General features: G+C 49.1%; 5 protein-coding genes and 1 non-coding gene across 6 annotated transcripts; 4 read left to right on the forward strand and 2 right to left on the reverse strand.

The window, feature by feature from the left end:
* Positions 1-449: 449 nt before the first annotated feature.
* Positions 450-3,238, forward strand: GGS25DRAFT_519728 (ARM repeat-containing protein; the record flags this gene model as incomplete). The annotated part of the gene is made up of 5 exons (XM_049263762.1): positions 450-569; positions 768-848; positions 918-1,967; positions 2,029-2,655; positions 2,711-3,238. The coding sequence occupies 5 exons, from the start codon at positions 450-452 to the stop codon at positions 3,236-3,238; spliced, it is 2,406 nt and encodes an 801-aa protein (XP_049119190.1).
* Positions 3,239-4,261: 1,023 nt separating this feature from the next.
* Positions 4,262-7,530, reverse strand: GGS25DRAFT_482637 (NADH-ubiquinone oxidoreductase 78 kDa subunit mitochondrial precursor). Its single transcript, XM_049260289.1, has 6 exons — positions 7,151-7,530; positions 7,059-7,082; positions 6,939-6,990; positions 6,853-6,867; positions 4,883-6,787; positions 4,262-4,800 (listed from the first exon to the last, which is right to left on the reverse strand). The coding sequence occupies exons 1-6, from the start codon at positions 7,263-7,265 to the stop codon at positions 4,683-4,685; spliced, it is 2,229 nt and encodes a 742-aa protein (XP_049119191.1). The 5' UTR covers positions 7,266-7,530; the 3' UTR covers positions 4,262-4,682.
* Positions 7,531-8,072: 542 nt separating this feature from the next.
* On the forward strand, positions 8,073-8,783 carry GGS25DRAFT_195486 (uncharacterized protein). The gene has a single exon (XM_049256745.1). The coding sequence runs from the start codon at positions 8,289-8,291 to the stop codon at positions 8,694-8,696; it is 408 nt and encodes a 135-aa protein (XP_049119192.1). The 5' UTR covers positions 8,073-8,288; the 3' UTR covers positions 8,697-8,783.
* Positions 8,784-9,920: 1,137 nt separating this feature from the next.
* On the forward strand, positions 9,921-10,010 carry GGS25DRAFT_t16. The gene has a single exon. It is a non-coding gene; the product is annotated as a tRNA-Pro (tRNA).
* A 554-nt stretch (positions 10,011-10,564) lies between these two features.
* On the reverse strand, positions 10,565-12,298 carry GGS25DRAFT_195502 (alpha/beta hydrolase fold-3 domain-containing protein). Its single transcript, XM_049256746.1, has one exon. The coding sequence runs from the start codon at positions 12,174-12,176 to the stop codon at positions 11,055-11,057; it is 1,122 nt and encodes a 373-aa protein (XP_049119193.1). The 5' UTR covers positions 12,177-12,298; the 3' UTR covers positions 10,565-11,054.
* Positions 12,299-12,882: 584 nt separating this feature from the next.
* On the forward strand, positions 12,883-14,773 carry GGS25DRAFT_195515 (uncharacterized protein). Its single transcript, XM_049256747.1, has 4 exons — positions 12,883-13,321; positions 13,419-13,804; positions 13,879-13,952; positions 14,036-14,773. Exons 1-4 carry the CDS (start codon positions 13,034-13,036, stop codon positions 14,422-14,424), a joined length of 1,137 nt encoding a protein of 378 aa, XP_049119194.1. The 5' UTR covers positions 12,883-13,033; the 3' UTR covers positions 14,425-14,773.
* Positions 14,774-15,810: the final 1,037 nt, after the last annotated feature.

Here is a 15,810-nt window from a genome sequence, read left to right on the forward strand (position 1 = left end):
AACTACTACCTACCATATTATTGATTGCAATTTACAACTATCAGCTAGCACCTGCCGCAATATCGTTCTTCGGGTAGCTTTCATCTACGCAGGCAACCACAATTACCACCATTGTTTTTTTTTTCCTTCCTTTCTTTAGAAATTCCTTTCCCTCCAAGTCTCATCCATCCAACAACCACTTTCAATCACTTCTCAACATCCTCCACGTCTTCCCTTTACCCTTTACACCTCTCCACTATCAACCGATCATCTCTCTCTCTCTCTCTCTCTCCTCTCCGCTTCCACATACACTTCCCATTCTATGCCATCTAATCTTTTTGCTGCAATTAAGGCATCTCTGCCATTTGTCGACTTTTGTTCTGAGCTCTTAGATGTTCAACTGAAAACGACCCAAACAATTGACTACGTATTTCGGTATCACCTCTGTACTGACCAAAAGACTAGAAGCCATGTCTACAGCTTCGGCTCCCTCGACTGGCTCCCCCCCCGTTCGTCGGGCCCAAGCTGCCAAGACCGTGTCCAAGGAGGAGAATGTCAAGGTTGGCAAGGAGGACACCTCTACTGCCAATGTAAGTGACATTCTCACGCGTCTTCTTCGTTATGTAAGTGGTTGTCATGATCTTGATTGGGACGCATTCTCTATTTTAAGACACACTCATTAACCGACCTTGCTCATCTTATCTACCTGTTTACCAAGCAAACCCTCCCTGTCATTCTTGATATGCCGATGCTTGGGGAGCACGACGAAAACTAATGATTCATGATAGGAGCAAGATGTCACACCATCTCAGAAGAAGTCCATCTCTGCTCTATCGACCTCTACTCTGGTTAATCAGAGCTGTCCTAAGGTCAGTGCTTCTTTCGAACGCGTTTCCTTCGTTGTTGTTGACTATTTATGTTTGTATTAACCGCAACAGAAGATGAAGCTGAGTCACGAGTCATCCGGATCTGCCGATCAAAACCCCATGGACCACTTGCTAGAGAAGCTTTCCCATCAACAGACTGGATACTCTAAGCAGGGCGATGCCGTCAAGCCATCGGATGAAAAGGCTATGTACCCCCCGACCCTAGAGCATGCTGCCTCAAGCAACTCGGTCCCTATTACACCTGCCACTGAAACCTTCGGCAACACTGACCCGACGACTCGCCCTGCTAGCGCAGCATTGAATGATGGCGGCATCAACACGGAGGAAGTTCTTCGGCTGAAGCTCGAACTGGCCGAGGCTCAGAACAGAATCAGCCGACTGGACCACGAGCTTTCACAGACTCGTACCACTCGACCTGGAATGGAGCATACCATGAGCAGCTCTCCAGTGGATGGTGAATTCCCCGCCGTGCCCCAAGCTGCCGCAAACCCATCACGAATCCCCGGCCTTGCACCACCTCTTAGTGCTGGTGGCCAGCAGGCAACTACGCGAGAGGGCGGCAACAACTGGCCAGCCTTTGATGATTCTCGATCGGACACCAGTGATGCACTGTCTGCTACAGGATACAATCGTTCTCGTAGCATTTGGGATTCGAACAAGAGCACTCAAGGCTCTTATGGCCAAGGTAATTTCCCCGGACCCGAGCCATCTCACATTGGCCAGTGGGGCGGACGTGGCACCAACCAAGGCTACATGGATCAGAACACGGCCTACGAGCCTCCTGCCCCCAGTACTTATCGCGGGGATCGCTTGACGCCAGACTATGACTTGACTATTAGGCCCCCGGGCAATCGACGAGCTCGATATGAGAACCGTCTTGCGATGCAGGTATTTGGACCACAGCCAAGCTACCCAAGTGGCTATAATTATAGCAATAGCCAGTACGATGGATCTGATGCTGGCATGTCTGGACAGTCCCAGGCCCCTGCTAGTTCCGGAATGTACTCCAACTACCAGCCAACTCCTGTTGGCACACCACTCTCACCCCTTGCCAACGAATTTACGTCAACTACAGGTGGTGGCGCGCCCTGGAAGTCGGAGGTAAGTACATTGATATTGATATTTTATTTAGGCTTGAGCCACTGATATATACTACGTTTAGCCTTCAACTTCAGAGGGTACGACTTATCTACCAACCACGGAGCCTCTTAATTACCGTCGCTTGCTCGACCGTAATGTTAACTGCAACTGGAAGTACATTGTTGACAAGATTGTTTGCAACAATGACCAGCAAGCTTCTATCTTCCTTCAGCAGAAGCTCAAGGTTGGAACACCAGATCAGAAATACGAGATCGTGGAGGCGATTGTTGCCCAGGCCTACCCTTTGATGGTCAATCGATTTGGAAACTTCTTGGTGCAGCGATGCTTCGAACACGGAACTCCAGAGCAGGTAATCAAGATCGCGGAGGCTATTCGAGGATGCACGCTTAACCTTTCGATGGATCCCTTTGGATGCCATGTAGTTCAGAAAGCTTTCGACTCCGTTCCGGAGGACTACAAGGCTATCATGGTTCATGAACTACTGCGTCGCATTCCCGAGACTGTTATTCATCGATACGCCTGTCATGTTTGGCAGAAGCTCTTCGAGTTGAGATGGACCGAATCTCCGCCTCAGATCATGAAATATGTAAACGATGCTCTTCGCGGTATGTGGCATGAGGTCGCTCTTGGCGAAACTGGAAGTCTAGTGGTTCAGAACATTTTCGAGAATTGCCTCGAAGAAGACAAGGTACGCCTAACAAGAATGCACATAGGACTATTGATTTTAACTAATTGACCCCCAGCGTCCTTGTATCGAAGAAGTCTTGGCCAACATTGACATCGTTGCCCATGGACAATTCGGCAATTGGTGCATTCAACACATCTGCGAACACGGCGCGCCGGCCGACCGAAGCCGAGCAATTGATCACGTAATTCGCTACGCAGCTGAATACAGCATGGATCAGTATGCTTCTAAGGTCGTTGAAAAATGCCTGAAGATAGGTGGTGCCGATTTTCTGACTCGTTACCTTGACCGAGTATGTGAGGGTCGCATGGACCGACCTCGAATCCCCTTGATTGATATCGCCAGTGATCAGTACGGCAATTACCTGATCCAATGGGTTTTGACCCACGCCTCTCCCCAGCATCGTGAGGTTGTTGCTGCACATATTAGAAAGCATATGGTGTCTCTTCGTGGATCCAAGTTTGGATCTCGTGTTGGAATGCTCTGCACCAACCCTGCCGTTGCCACCCGACCAGGACCTGGAGTCGGCGCTGGCATGGGACGCATGCCCGCTGGTTCTCGTTACAGTGGCCGTGGTTACCAATAATGGCACTCGGTCATTTGGATTTACGACGAATCTGGGCTGAAATCGTCTACTAAACAATATGGTTCTCGCGGGGGGGAAAAACCTGTAACATACTCTTACGCGATCTCGCCTAGCCCCTTTTCGACCTATGCAGTTGTTTTTTCATTCTGTTACTTTCGCTTCTTTCTTACGTATGTTCTGTTTTCTGGGATCCGGGGGCTATTGACGGTATATCTCAATTCGGTTCTCGGACGAACCGATTCACATATGACGAGTCACACAGAAAGCATCATCTCAAGCAGAAGATTTACAGAATAATACGTCTACGACATCCTACGCCCAGCCGGCTACTGCCCGGCTTGGACGCCTTGGACACATCATGGTTATGGGTTTTGCGATATGAGATCGAAATATCCTAAACCATCCACCACCCTTTCTAGATCCCAATTCGGCTCACTCACTCACTCCCTATCTTGGATTGGATGGTGGACCTTCCTTCGACTGATCAAAGACTGCAACCCTTTCGTCTTGCCTTCTAATATAGTTGCATGAATGGTTTTCCCGATCTTAGCTGAGGTGGAGATTCCGCAGAGGATAGATACATTGAGTTGGGAACTGAGCATTCAGGTTTGTACCAGCAGGGTTAGGGGGCACTGTTTAATCAGTCATGAACGAAAATCAACAAAATTAGTTTAGTTGGTGCTATTCGAGAAGTTATATGGTTTTTTCCCTTGTACTACGAAAGTTTACTTATATAACTAGTTACTTGCCCTTAATCTTACGACATTCGATGCTTTTATAAAGATGAAAACCCCTCATTTTATGCCCAGATTGTGAAACTAGGACCCTACGAGTGTGCATCTTCCAAGATATTTGACTTTATACTTGGACACACTATGTTAGCAGCCAACGAGAGAGTGTGTGTCAGAGAGGGGGATACTTGATCTGGGCGGTTTTATGTAGTACGTTTTTCATCTTCATCTTCATCTTCATCTTCATCTTCATCTTCTATTCCGGGGAGACCTCCTGTGCTATATATGTACATGACTGACTGACTGACTGACTGACAAATGCCGACCCCTGCATTTGATGTCTTTCTTGCGCCCCTAGCAATGATCAAAAGAGAGAGAGACAGAGAGAGAAAGAGAGAGAGAAAGAAAAGGAAGCAGAGGGTGAGGGTGGGTAATAAGACGACAGCTCCTAAGCTTGATGGCGAGAAGTGATAGTAATGGTGGTAGTGATGGTAGTGGTAGTGGTAGTGCTGATGGCAGTGGTAATGGTGATGGCAGTGGTAGTGGCGGTGATGGTGGTGGTAGGTAGTATGTATTTGTGAGTATTTGTGGCTGTGTCTAAACTGCATGCACTGCGTTGCCCCCCCTTTTTTTTATTCTTTTCTTTTTCCTTTTGACAGACCTGTGGTGGGTTCTATTTATCTTGTCTCTCGCCCCTGTTCTGATTCTGTTCCTCATACGCCGTAAGCCACTTGGCCCATCGGCCTATCTTCGGTGATCCCCGGGGCCATGAGGTTGTTGTCGGGGTTGCCTGTTGCCTTGGCGACGGAGCACCGTGCCATTGTTGGTGAACTGTATCGCTTGTTAGTCATGATCATTGGGAGTTGGAATAATCTTTTTTATGCTGTCTTCTGAGCGAGAGGGAGCTGCTTACCTTCTAGATATAACATCTGTGAAGTAGAAGTCCTGGATGATCTTCTTTAGGGGTTCGTTGGTTGTCTTGGCCCCCTTGTTTTGGTCTATTAACTGCACCTTGCTCAGGTGCTTCATGGACGTAGGCTCGATGATGTCGTAAGAGGCGAGCGCCGGGCTGATCTCGAACATCCTGTCTCGGAGCATGGCAACATCATCATACGGTAGAGGGGCACCGAGAAACTCGCTGACTGCTCGGATGATCTTCCAGTCTGTCCGGGCAGCGCCAGGTAGAGAGGTAGCAGCACGAGTCATTTGTGAGCGGCCCTCGGTGTTGACATAAGTTCCAGCCTTCTCCGTGTAGGCTGCGCCAGGCAAGACGATATCAGCAATCTGAGCACCGCGGTCGCCGTGATGACCCTGGTAGACGACGAAGGCATCTTTGGGAATATCAGTATCCGCGAATTCATCAGCACCGAGGAGCCAGATGAACTTGGGTTTAGTCTCAGCGACTTGAGTAGATGGTGTCGTGAATCCGACCTCGAATGCACCCGCTCTTGAAGCAGCCTTCTGTAGGACATTGAATCCATTGTGCTCCTCGGTCAAGAAGTTTGCGGCGTTCTTCTCGACGAAAGAACCAATATGTTCGTAAAAGGCCTTGGCATCAGGGTGATCCGTTACGCCGGAGCCTACTACGATCATGGGCTTCTTCGCTGACTGAAGCAGTTTGCCGAAGGGACCGGCTAAAGCCTTCTTCAAGGCAGCGAGGTCGGTACCGAGGTGCTCAAATTCGTAGGTGGATTGCCAGGGCTCACCTACGACACCAATCTCCAAATCTGACCTCAGCCACTGCTTTCGAATGCGGGCATTTAAACCGGCTGCCTCATGCCTTGGGTTGGTGCCGACCAGGAGTAGACAGTCGACATCCTCCACACCATAGATCTTGGAATTGAAGAGATAGTTGGACCGGACGTCAATGCCGTGAGCAAGAGGTTGACTTCCAGAAGGCATATCGAGGGCGAGGTTATCGGATCCAAGCTTGTTGGCCAAGTCTTTCATGGCCACTAATGACTCCACCTCAGTGAGCTCGCCGGCGATAGCCTTGAACTCGTTGCCTGTGGGTGCGAGTTGTTGGTAGGCCGCCGCGATCTCCGTCAATGCTTGTTCCCAAGAGGCCGGCTCGAACTTGCCCTCTCGTCGCACTAGAGGCATAGTAAGACGCTGGGTCTTTAGTCCGTCGCAGGCGAATCGAGTCTTGTCATTGATCCATTCCTCGTTGATGTCATCGTTGAGTCGAGGCTGAACCCGCATTACCTCAAGGCCGCGTGAGTCAACACGAATAGCGGACCCTAAACCGTCAAGGACATCAATGGACTCGGTCTTCTTCAATTCCCATGGTCGAGCTCGGAAGGCGTAGGGTTTTGATGTCAGCGCTCCAACGGGACATAGGTCGATGACATTAGCTGACATCTCCGAGTCCAGGTTTTGCTCCAAGTAGGTTCCGATCTGAATATCATTTCCGCGTCCAAATGAGCCCATCTCGGGGGCACCGGCCACGTCGTTGGCGAATCGAATACATCTCGTACAGTGGATGCAGCGGTTCATCGATGTCTTGATCAGAGGACCAATATTCTTGTCCTCCACGGCACGCTTGCCGCCGATCTCGTGGAATCGGCCTCTATCCCCACCGTAGCGCATAGACTGATCCTGAAGATCGCATTCGCCACCCTGGTCACAAATGGGGCAGTCTAGTGGATGGTTTGCTAGAAGGAATTCCATTACTCCCTCGCGGGCTTTATGTGTAAGTGGTGAGTTTGTCTTGACTACCATGCCGGGTTGTACGGGCCAGGCGCAAGAGGCGACGGGTTTCGGAGCGCGTTCGACTTCGACCAAGCACATACGACAATTTCCGGCGATCATTAGTTTTCTGTTCGATTTTGTGTTAGCAGCGCGGGCTATTGCGGGAATTGGTCGGGATGGTAGCGGTCGTACTCGTGGTAGCAATATCTATACATTGGTAGGTAGTTAGCAATATGTATCTCTTGGTACTGGGCATGTCGAGTAGTTCTTAAACTGACCTAGGGACGGTAGCACCGGCCTTCTCGCATGCTTGAATTAATGCTGATCCGGCTGTGGGCTTAGTTAGTAACGATATTTCGAGTACTGGGTAAGGCATGCGATGGGTTGCGGTTCTGTACCTTCGATTGATACCTTCTTTCCATCTATGGTGGTGTTAGTGATTATGCATCGCAAATGATTGTATCATATATATAAATAGAAGGAAACCTACCAACTGTGAGCTCCACCTCAGCCGGTCGTCTCGACGTCACAGAAAAGGCTCTTGATGGTGCGGCGGCATGCCGACCAGTCCGCCAAGCCGAACGAGCTAGAGATTGGCGAAGCATCGTGTCGTCTCGACGGGATTTTGGGTATAAAGAATAGATAAGGGGAAAAGAAGAGGGCAAGGGATGAATTGAAGGGATCTCTCTTTTTTATTTCTCATTTAAAAATGGTTGACGTCGTAGTAGAGTGACTTGAGGACGCTTGAGAACGCTTGAGAAGTTATCTACTGTTAAGGTTAAGGCCTTAGTGCGCTTAATTCAATGGTTGCCGATTATTTTCAGATTCGTTTTGATTGGCCATGGTTGTTAAACTCGGCCTATTGGTCCATTGACTCCATTCAATGTTGGTGTAAACCCCACCTACATTACGTAATGGCTCTAACGAAACTTTAGGTACTTTAACTCGAAATCTCTGTTTCCCTTCTTTTCCTTTCTTCTTCTTCTTTTCATCATAACTAAATTGTACCATGAGCACATTTTATTGTAGGTGAGCTTGAGCAGATCTCTTGGTTCTCCAGGATTTCTGCTATAGTCGAGTCTTCCTCTATCTTGTGCTCTAGAGAAAGCTATCAAACGCCGATTATGGAAGCATGTGAGAGTTTTTTCAAATCTCGAGGATCGCTGCCTCTTACCGCCGGTCGTTACATTTCGCATATTGAACAAAAGACAAAAGACTGACTATTGACTATCCAAGACTTCCATCCATACATAAGCACGTAACAGCCCCAGCGATTTGCTAACGATGCCCAGTCACGACAATTGTACCTGTTACAGGCCATCAAGTCAGTGGGTGACTGCACAGAGCATAGAGAGAAGTCTCCCAATATTCAATGTTTGGACTTGTTACATATTACCTAGTACTATGATTTGGGGGGAGACACTTCGGGAGTCTGCATGAAAAGGTGTGCGGAGCTACAGGCTGAGCGTTTGCTTTACGAAGGGGGTTCAATCTAGAGTTGTATGCCAACATCTGCACTTCAATCCAAAGTTGCCATAACTACTGCCCATAGTCTCAACATATCTACACATTTTGTTGTCGTAGTTGCTTGTCGACAATCGCTATCAAAAACGTCTTAAGCTACCGCTATGGTTCGTCCTACATTCTCGTATATTGTTGATACACCCAAGGATCCATCACAGGATGCTCTACTCACAGAGACTCAACTATCGCAAGCTCTCATCCATAACCCCCTGCCACGATTTCTCCCATTTACGAGACTCCCGCCTGAAATCCGAATCATGATCTGGGATCTAGCTATTCCAAAAGGGCAGCTCCGGCTCCAGATGAAATGCTACTGTCACCCCGACGATCGGATTATTTCTTTTTCCCCGAGCCTTCTCCCTCCTGCTGTCGCCCAGGTCTGTCGAGAGTCTCGAGCTGTGGCCTGTCGCAGCGGTATCATTGTGTCATTTGAGTGTCCTAATTGCAGCGAAGAATTGAAGAGTTGGTATGATTCGGGCAGGGATAAAGTTTCCATGTTGAGTACCGCGTAGTCGATAATCGCGCACCGACCCAGGGCTTGCAGGAAATGCTACAGTGTGTCGAGCATGTCACAATTGGGATGCCTAGATGTTCAAGTTTCCCCTCTTACTTCAACCCACGGGATTTCCCACGACTGAAGGGCTGGGTTTCGTAGTGGCCTCGTATGAATTCACGACGCGAGACGATCAAATCCTCCAGACCAGGTTATTTGAACCAGAGCACTTTACTGATCTAGTCGCTGTCGACATTGACGACACGCGAGCCATGCTTGCTTTAACGCATAACTTGAGAGCTAACTCTCTCTCTACTCGGAGCAACATGCTGGAGGAATTATTGATCAAAGCTAAGGAACAGCATTGGCTTTCCCCCCAGGATTGGCTTCTCTCCAAAGCTGGATCGATGGATTGGAATGCCATGATGGATCACGCGATAGCACAAATGACTTATTGCCCAGACCGTCTCCGATCCCGTAGGTAGCAACGGAAATGATTTTGCGGTCGAATCGCGTAATCTGGCAAAGGGTTGGGTGGATGCAAAGCCTCAAGTCTACCACGTTCCACAGCTTGTGATCTTGTTCGAGGCAGATCCTGTATTTTGGCCTTACGACGTAGATAATTATGATCCAATTTAGACGCTCCTTGCTACTATTCGCTAGAATAAGCGCATAGTGATACACAAAGCCTTGAATTCTCTTTCGTCATCGTAGCCATCTTCTCAAGACCTCTAATATATCCTAGTGAGTTCCAGGGTTAGTAAGCCAACTACATATCAGATCTTCCTGTAAGAAGAGATAGTACAATGATTCGAAAGCTAGGTTGTCTTATGTAACTTCAATCTATTCCAGTAGGTGCTTTTAGTTGGCTCAAAATGCTCCATTTTAGCGTTCAAGTCTTGCCAACCACCCAATCAAAAGAGAGGGCTTTTCTCAAGACTTCCCACCTTCTGAGTCCACATAGTCGTAGTCACCGCTACCATTGGAGCGGGTCTCCCACTTCGATACCCACGGTGGACGAATGGGAAAACACGATGTTAGTGATAGACTGTGTGTAGACTCTGCTCGGGCCCAACGCTAGCAGGCGTGGGGCGTGGGAAAAGTCTGGTTATTGTGCTCTTGCTGTTATTACTTTGGTATATAACATACGATAAACCACGGATTTTCATCAAGCAAGCCAATCGAACCTGGTTCGAGAGGCATCGCCAGCGGTCCCGTCCCGCAAACGGCAGCAGCAAAAAATGGCTTTGTGGTCTAGTGGTATGATTCTCGCTTAGGGACCACCCTATGAATAATATGCGAGAGGCCCCGTGTTCGATCCACGGCAAAGCCCTTCTTTTTGAACTTTTTTTCTTTTTGCTTTTTTTTTTTATCTCTGATGGTCTTGGAATTGCCTGACCGGAGGCTGTTGTTCGGAGCTCGACACCGGCTAGACCCACTAAAGTATTAAGTCTATTGAATAAAATACACTTGATGTGATGATGATCTATAGTTATTATGAAAGGGAAGTGGATGCTTATGTAATTGGCTGTTGCTCCCCCTTTTACAATCGACGTTGCTATAAATTGAGAAGTGAGCAAGTGTTATAATCAGCAAGATATGTATATTACTATGTACATATGTCTACATATCCGTCTGGTTTACTAGTAAAGCATTTGTAGGCTTGTGTTCTTCTTTTTTATGCTGATAGTTACTTTGGAAAGGGGGGTGGTTGTTACACTGAAATACAACATTTTATTGTTTGCCGTATCTACTACTATTATAGAACAGATTGACCTGCTTCAATATTGTGTACCAATACCTAGTCAAATGATATAGTGCGGTGACAGTAACATTTTCGAACTTTTGATAGCTAAATCACATGCAACTACACATAAAAAAGACCTACACCCGCGCCGCTCTTATACCGATAACCCTAAGCGAGATGTGCGCAGATTCTGAAGCTGGTTGTGATTCCCGATCCTAACCAGTTTTCTTTCTTCACAGCACATCCAACACCACACAAAATCTCCGAGCCGCTAAATATTGGTGATTACTTGCATATGCAGGCACATTGAAAGATATATTTTAAGATATGTGTGGGGGCAACTCTGATGTATCTGGGCTCTTAAGTACATACAGAGTGCCAGATCGAGCTTATAGAAATCGAAACAAAATATCCTTGATAAGCCCTCTGGTATAAGCTAAACACTAGGAGCAGGTAACTTGGGGTATAAACAAACCGGAACCACATGCACCGTTCCGTGCCGTCGGTTCTCCGGTATAAGAAATTAAACTACATGTAGTTGAGCACACCTCCGCTTATAGTGCTCCTCCCATGACGAATCGTTCCCAACTCCAGCAGGTATGGAACACAAAAGGTGAGAGTCACTAACAACTAGCACCGGCGCATGAACGCAGCTATATTATCCACAACCTTGTGGGCACTGTCCGCAAACCCCAGCGCAGGCGACGTTATCATCGAGTCATGGCACGCATCGACCTCCTCATAAAACTCAATCCTATTCCCCTCCACCGCCTTCATCTCCTCCGCCCAGCGCCCCACATCCTCGAAGAAGATCTCCGCGGACCCGGAGCTCGCGAAGATGGGCGCGGGCGCCCTGAACGGGTTGCCCAGCGGCGTGACGTAGGGGTGCGTCTCGGCGGCGGGGACGTGGCCCGCGTACGCGACGGCGCCCCATCGCAGGAACGACGACGGCAGGTAGTCCGTGGCCCGGCGCGGGTTGCGCGAGGTGTCGTGGTCGAAGGGCGCGACCCACGGGGAGACGAGCACGCCGCACCTCGGCGGCGGGACGCGCAGCTCGTCGCCGAACTCGCGGATGTACCGCAGCAGGGCGACGACGAGGTTCGCGCCCGCGCTGTCGCCCGCGAGCACGATCTGCGACGCGGGGATCTGCAGGTCGTGCAGCAGGAACGCGTAGCCCGTCACGGCGTCCTGCAGCGCGGCGGGGAAGCCGCTGCACCCCGAGTACGCGGCCAGCCGGTACTGCACGGCGAAGACGGCGTCGAGGTCGGTGCGCGCCGCCAGCGTGCTGCAGCCCCAGCCGAACTGCGCTTTGCGGCCCGTGCCCAGGACGTACGCGCCGCCGTGGAAGTAGAGGCCGACGGTCTTGGAAGGCGCGTCTTCTTTCGAAAGAGGGCGCGGGTACCAGGTCCCGCCCACCTTGACGGGTTTGGTGTCCGGGAATGAGGCCAACGGCCCCTGGTAGACGTCCAAGGTCGAGGGCTGGATTACCTGGAACTGGTCCCCTTCGTCTCCCGGCTCCAGCGAGAGAGTCTCTGTGATCCCGATGCGAGAGCCGAAGTCAGTCAGTGCGTGTAGGACGCGAGACATGAAAGTCTGTCGGAAGGTCCATTGCGGAAGCGGCCTGAGGGGCCTCACGAGCGACACGATAACCCATAGAGGTAGGCGAATGATGATGCTGCTGATGTAGGTCACCTGGAAAAGGAGCCTCAGGGGCTGGTAGGATAGGATGGGATATTTCTGTCGGCGCGCCATATTGAAAATTCGGAATTGCTGTAGGTATGTATGTTTGTGTTGAAAAAAAGGGGGAATGGATGAAACCAAGGCTCATTTACAAAGGGGAACGTGGCGCGGAGTGACACCCGTTCATTCAAACTTTTCGAGACAGAGCTGTTCCGCTCGCTGGGCAAAGAGGTGACGGACATAGGCTGTGATATACGACAGGCAGAGGGCAACCGGCAGGCACCTCCTAATTATGTAAACCTGGGCTGGGTTACCTTACCCGGAGGCATGTTGGTAGCAAGACAGCGTAACCGCCGGCCAATCAACGGTAACTAACAGAAAGCATGGCAATCTCGCGAACAACCAAACCCTGTTATAACTTTCGCAATGCAACAACGATGTGTGCTTCTGGGAGATCCGCGGTCCCACGTTATGTATACCCCTCCCGTTTTTCCCGTTTATGTATTGACAATTCCTTTCCCCGATGTAGACCTGCGGCGCTGCTTTGACGATCGTACCATCGATGTGGTATTGGGAGCTGAGATAATACCTCGATACCGGGCAGGTTTTTCTTTTTATGCAAGTCATTGGTCCAGTGTATCAATTATTAGTTCAGCTGGGTAGTAAAATATGTATAATACCTAGTAGCCTACCTATTATTGCATGTATATAAGATATTGGGTCAATACCTAGGTACTTTGGCTGGCTTTATACAATGGTACTCGATACCATGTGTATTACTCTCATAAGATCTACTAAAAAGGCTTCTCCTAACCCTTTCCAGCGGACCCAGCCTTCTAGAATCCGTTCATCGTTTTCTTTCTTGTCTATGACCTTTTTCGTGAATTGTCGTTAAATGAGTCTGACCGTTCTCTCCTGCCAACCCGAACATGGCATCCCCGGCGCCGCCGACATTTGACTACTCTGACGATGGGCCGGCCATAATTATCAGCTGTGGCGTGCTCGCCGTACTGGCCACAATCACTGTAGCGGTGCGGTTCTGGGCGAGGAAACTGTCGAGTTTTGGGTATGGGATGGACGACTGGTTGGCCTTGGCCGCGCTGATCTTTCACCATGGCGCCTACGGTTCCAGCATCGGGATTGTCAAATACGGCCTGGGAAGAGATATCAACTTGCTAATGGCGACGGAGCCGGGAATGCTCGTAGGGCTGTACAAGGTAAGATCATCATCACCGGGTTACAGCAACATTACTTAACTAGTGTGCCTACAACCTCCTATCCACATACAGACAAACTGACCACGAAAACTGGTAGTCAATGTTCATAGGAGAGCTATTCTACGGATTCAGTGCCAGCCTGGCGAAACTATCCGTCCTCGCATTCTACTGGCGTGTGTTCCCGACGCAAAACGTGAAAGTAGGATGCATGGTACTCGCCTCGCTGTGTTTTGGCTGGACGATCAGCATCCAGATAGTCAACCTGCTCCAGTGTCGGCCGCTTGAGGCGTTCTGGAACCTGGAACTGCGGGAGCTTCCGGGCACGGTGTGCCTCGACGTCCTCCTGTACTTCATAGGCAACTCTTCGGCCAACTGCGTCATCGACTTTCTCACTTTGATCCTGCCCGTACGCGAGGTGCTCAGGTTGAACATGACGACTAGGAGGAAGTTTGGGGTTTTGGGTATCTTTCTACTTAGTGGCATGTAAGTCTTGTTCAAATCTACTGACTAGTATCTATTCGCCTTTTGTGCCCTTTCACTCACCTAACCCGTGACAGTGCCTTTGCGGCCAGCATGACCCGTACGATATCCATCGGTGTAGTATGGACCCTAGGCGTCACCAACTTTACCAGTAAGCTACCTAAAGACCAGTCCATCGAAAATTGCGATTGTTAAATCATGTTTTCTAACCACAACGCCCCCCCCCAAAACCAGAGCAATTCAGCACCGGCTGCGCCGCCTCGAACATCGAGATCTACGTCGCCATCATCGGCGCCTGCCTGCCGACCATGGTGCCCGTGTACAAGCGGGTGCGCCACGGCAGCTCGTTCAACAGCAAGCTGACGCCCACGTCGAACACGGCCGCCAGCGGCGTCAAGACCATCGGCAAGATCGCGAGTAGAAAACCGCCGGACAAGGGGTTCGAGCGGCTCAACGAAGAGGAGCTCAACCCGAGCGAGTACTACAGCAACCACCAGGTCAACGTCAGCAGCTGGGGCGAGCGGCATGCACAGCGCGATAGCACGATGGATATTCCGCTGGAAGGAATCGTGGTCAAGCAGGATATGACGGTGTCGGAAACTTTGGCTACTACTAAGCCTTAGCCTGCCTACCTAGCTGCCTACCTATCTTATCCTGTCCAGTACGACATAACTTTAGAATATATTTGTTTCCTGGCGAAAAAAGGGCGGTGTTGAATTGAATTGAACTGTGATACCGATATTTCCTGCTTATCTAGGCCAATAGCAGGTAGATAGCTGAACCGCTTGCTTAAAAGAGGTCATTTTCTCAATTAAGCCTTTTTTACAACTTACACACCACACCATTAAACGAGCTGCTATATGCATATGGCTTGCACCAGAGAATCCCAATAAGGAACATTGGGTGGGTGACCAACACTCCAATCAAGGGGTCAGGGACGAGTATCTATTGTATGACCCCTTACGAAGGATGCATATGATATGTGGTACGGTGCAACCCAAGATGCCGTGATAATGTAAGGCTCGCAGTTTTGCTCCAGCTGTTGGAAGTGATCAATAAGGTGAGCTGTCCATACATGTTTTTTACGGCCAAAATATAACTACACCGCAGGTATGAAAAGATGGGGAGGGGGGAGGAGGGGGATAATGGAAGATAGGTAACTATTGTACATACATATGTATCTGGTCACCGCATTCGTGCTATTTCCGGCTCGGTGTGGCGACTATCGCTTATGATATTGATGGTGGTTTACCAATGCGCTGGTACGGATCGAGTCTCCGTCGGGTTCGGTTAGAGGTCCAAGGTTGGATACACATGTAGCTACCTGGGTGCTTTCCTACTACCTATTACTACATGTAGTAGTAACTTACATGCTGGGGAAAGATTCGAAGTTCTTATTAAAGAGAGAGTTTCAATTGAATCCTCCATTTTATAAAACTTTGAATGAGTAATATTCAAATGTTTGAGTTCAATACTAATAAGCTGTACTATGTAGTTAATCATCATAACCTAGTCTCTCACGTGACCACACAATGTTCTCATTAGCCTTACGTAAATCTGTAATTACATATGTACAGTAGTTTAGTTAGATACATAACTACATTCGAATTGTATTGATGGACAACGTCAGGTGCACTCTGCTAGCGCCGGAAGAGGATTGAATTAAAGTCTTGGAACCAATTTCCCATACAGTAAAAATGCATTTTCGGTTTGACAACATTGAAACAAACAAGTTTGAATGCATTCTATTATGAATGCATACTATTAATTACCTAGGTAAATACTGACTATGCACTTGAGTGAGTACCCTTCTAGATCTGTGGATTGAGATGCACCGGGGAAGAAGATCACCTCAAGCAATAATCTGGACGATATACCACATAGGGAGTATAAACGATGATCTCCCGGACTTGTCTCAGGTACGCATTGCTTATTTTATTCCCCATGGTCCTGATTGACAGGTCCCATATTAACTGGGTAGAGAGAGATAGGACCGAGGTACCTCTATG

The sequence above is a fragment of the Hypoxylon fragiforme genome (assembly GCF_022984875.1).
Source record: "Hypoxylon fragiforme strain CBS 206.31 chromosome Unknown GGS25scaffold_3, whole genome shotgun sequence".
Taxonomy (NCBI): Eukaryota; Fungi; Ascomycota; class Sordariomycetes; order Xylariales; family Hypoxylaceae; genus Hypoxylon; species Hypoxylon fragiforme.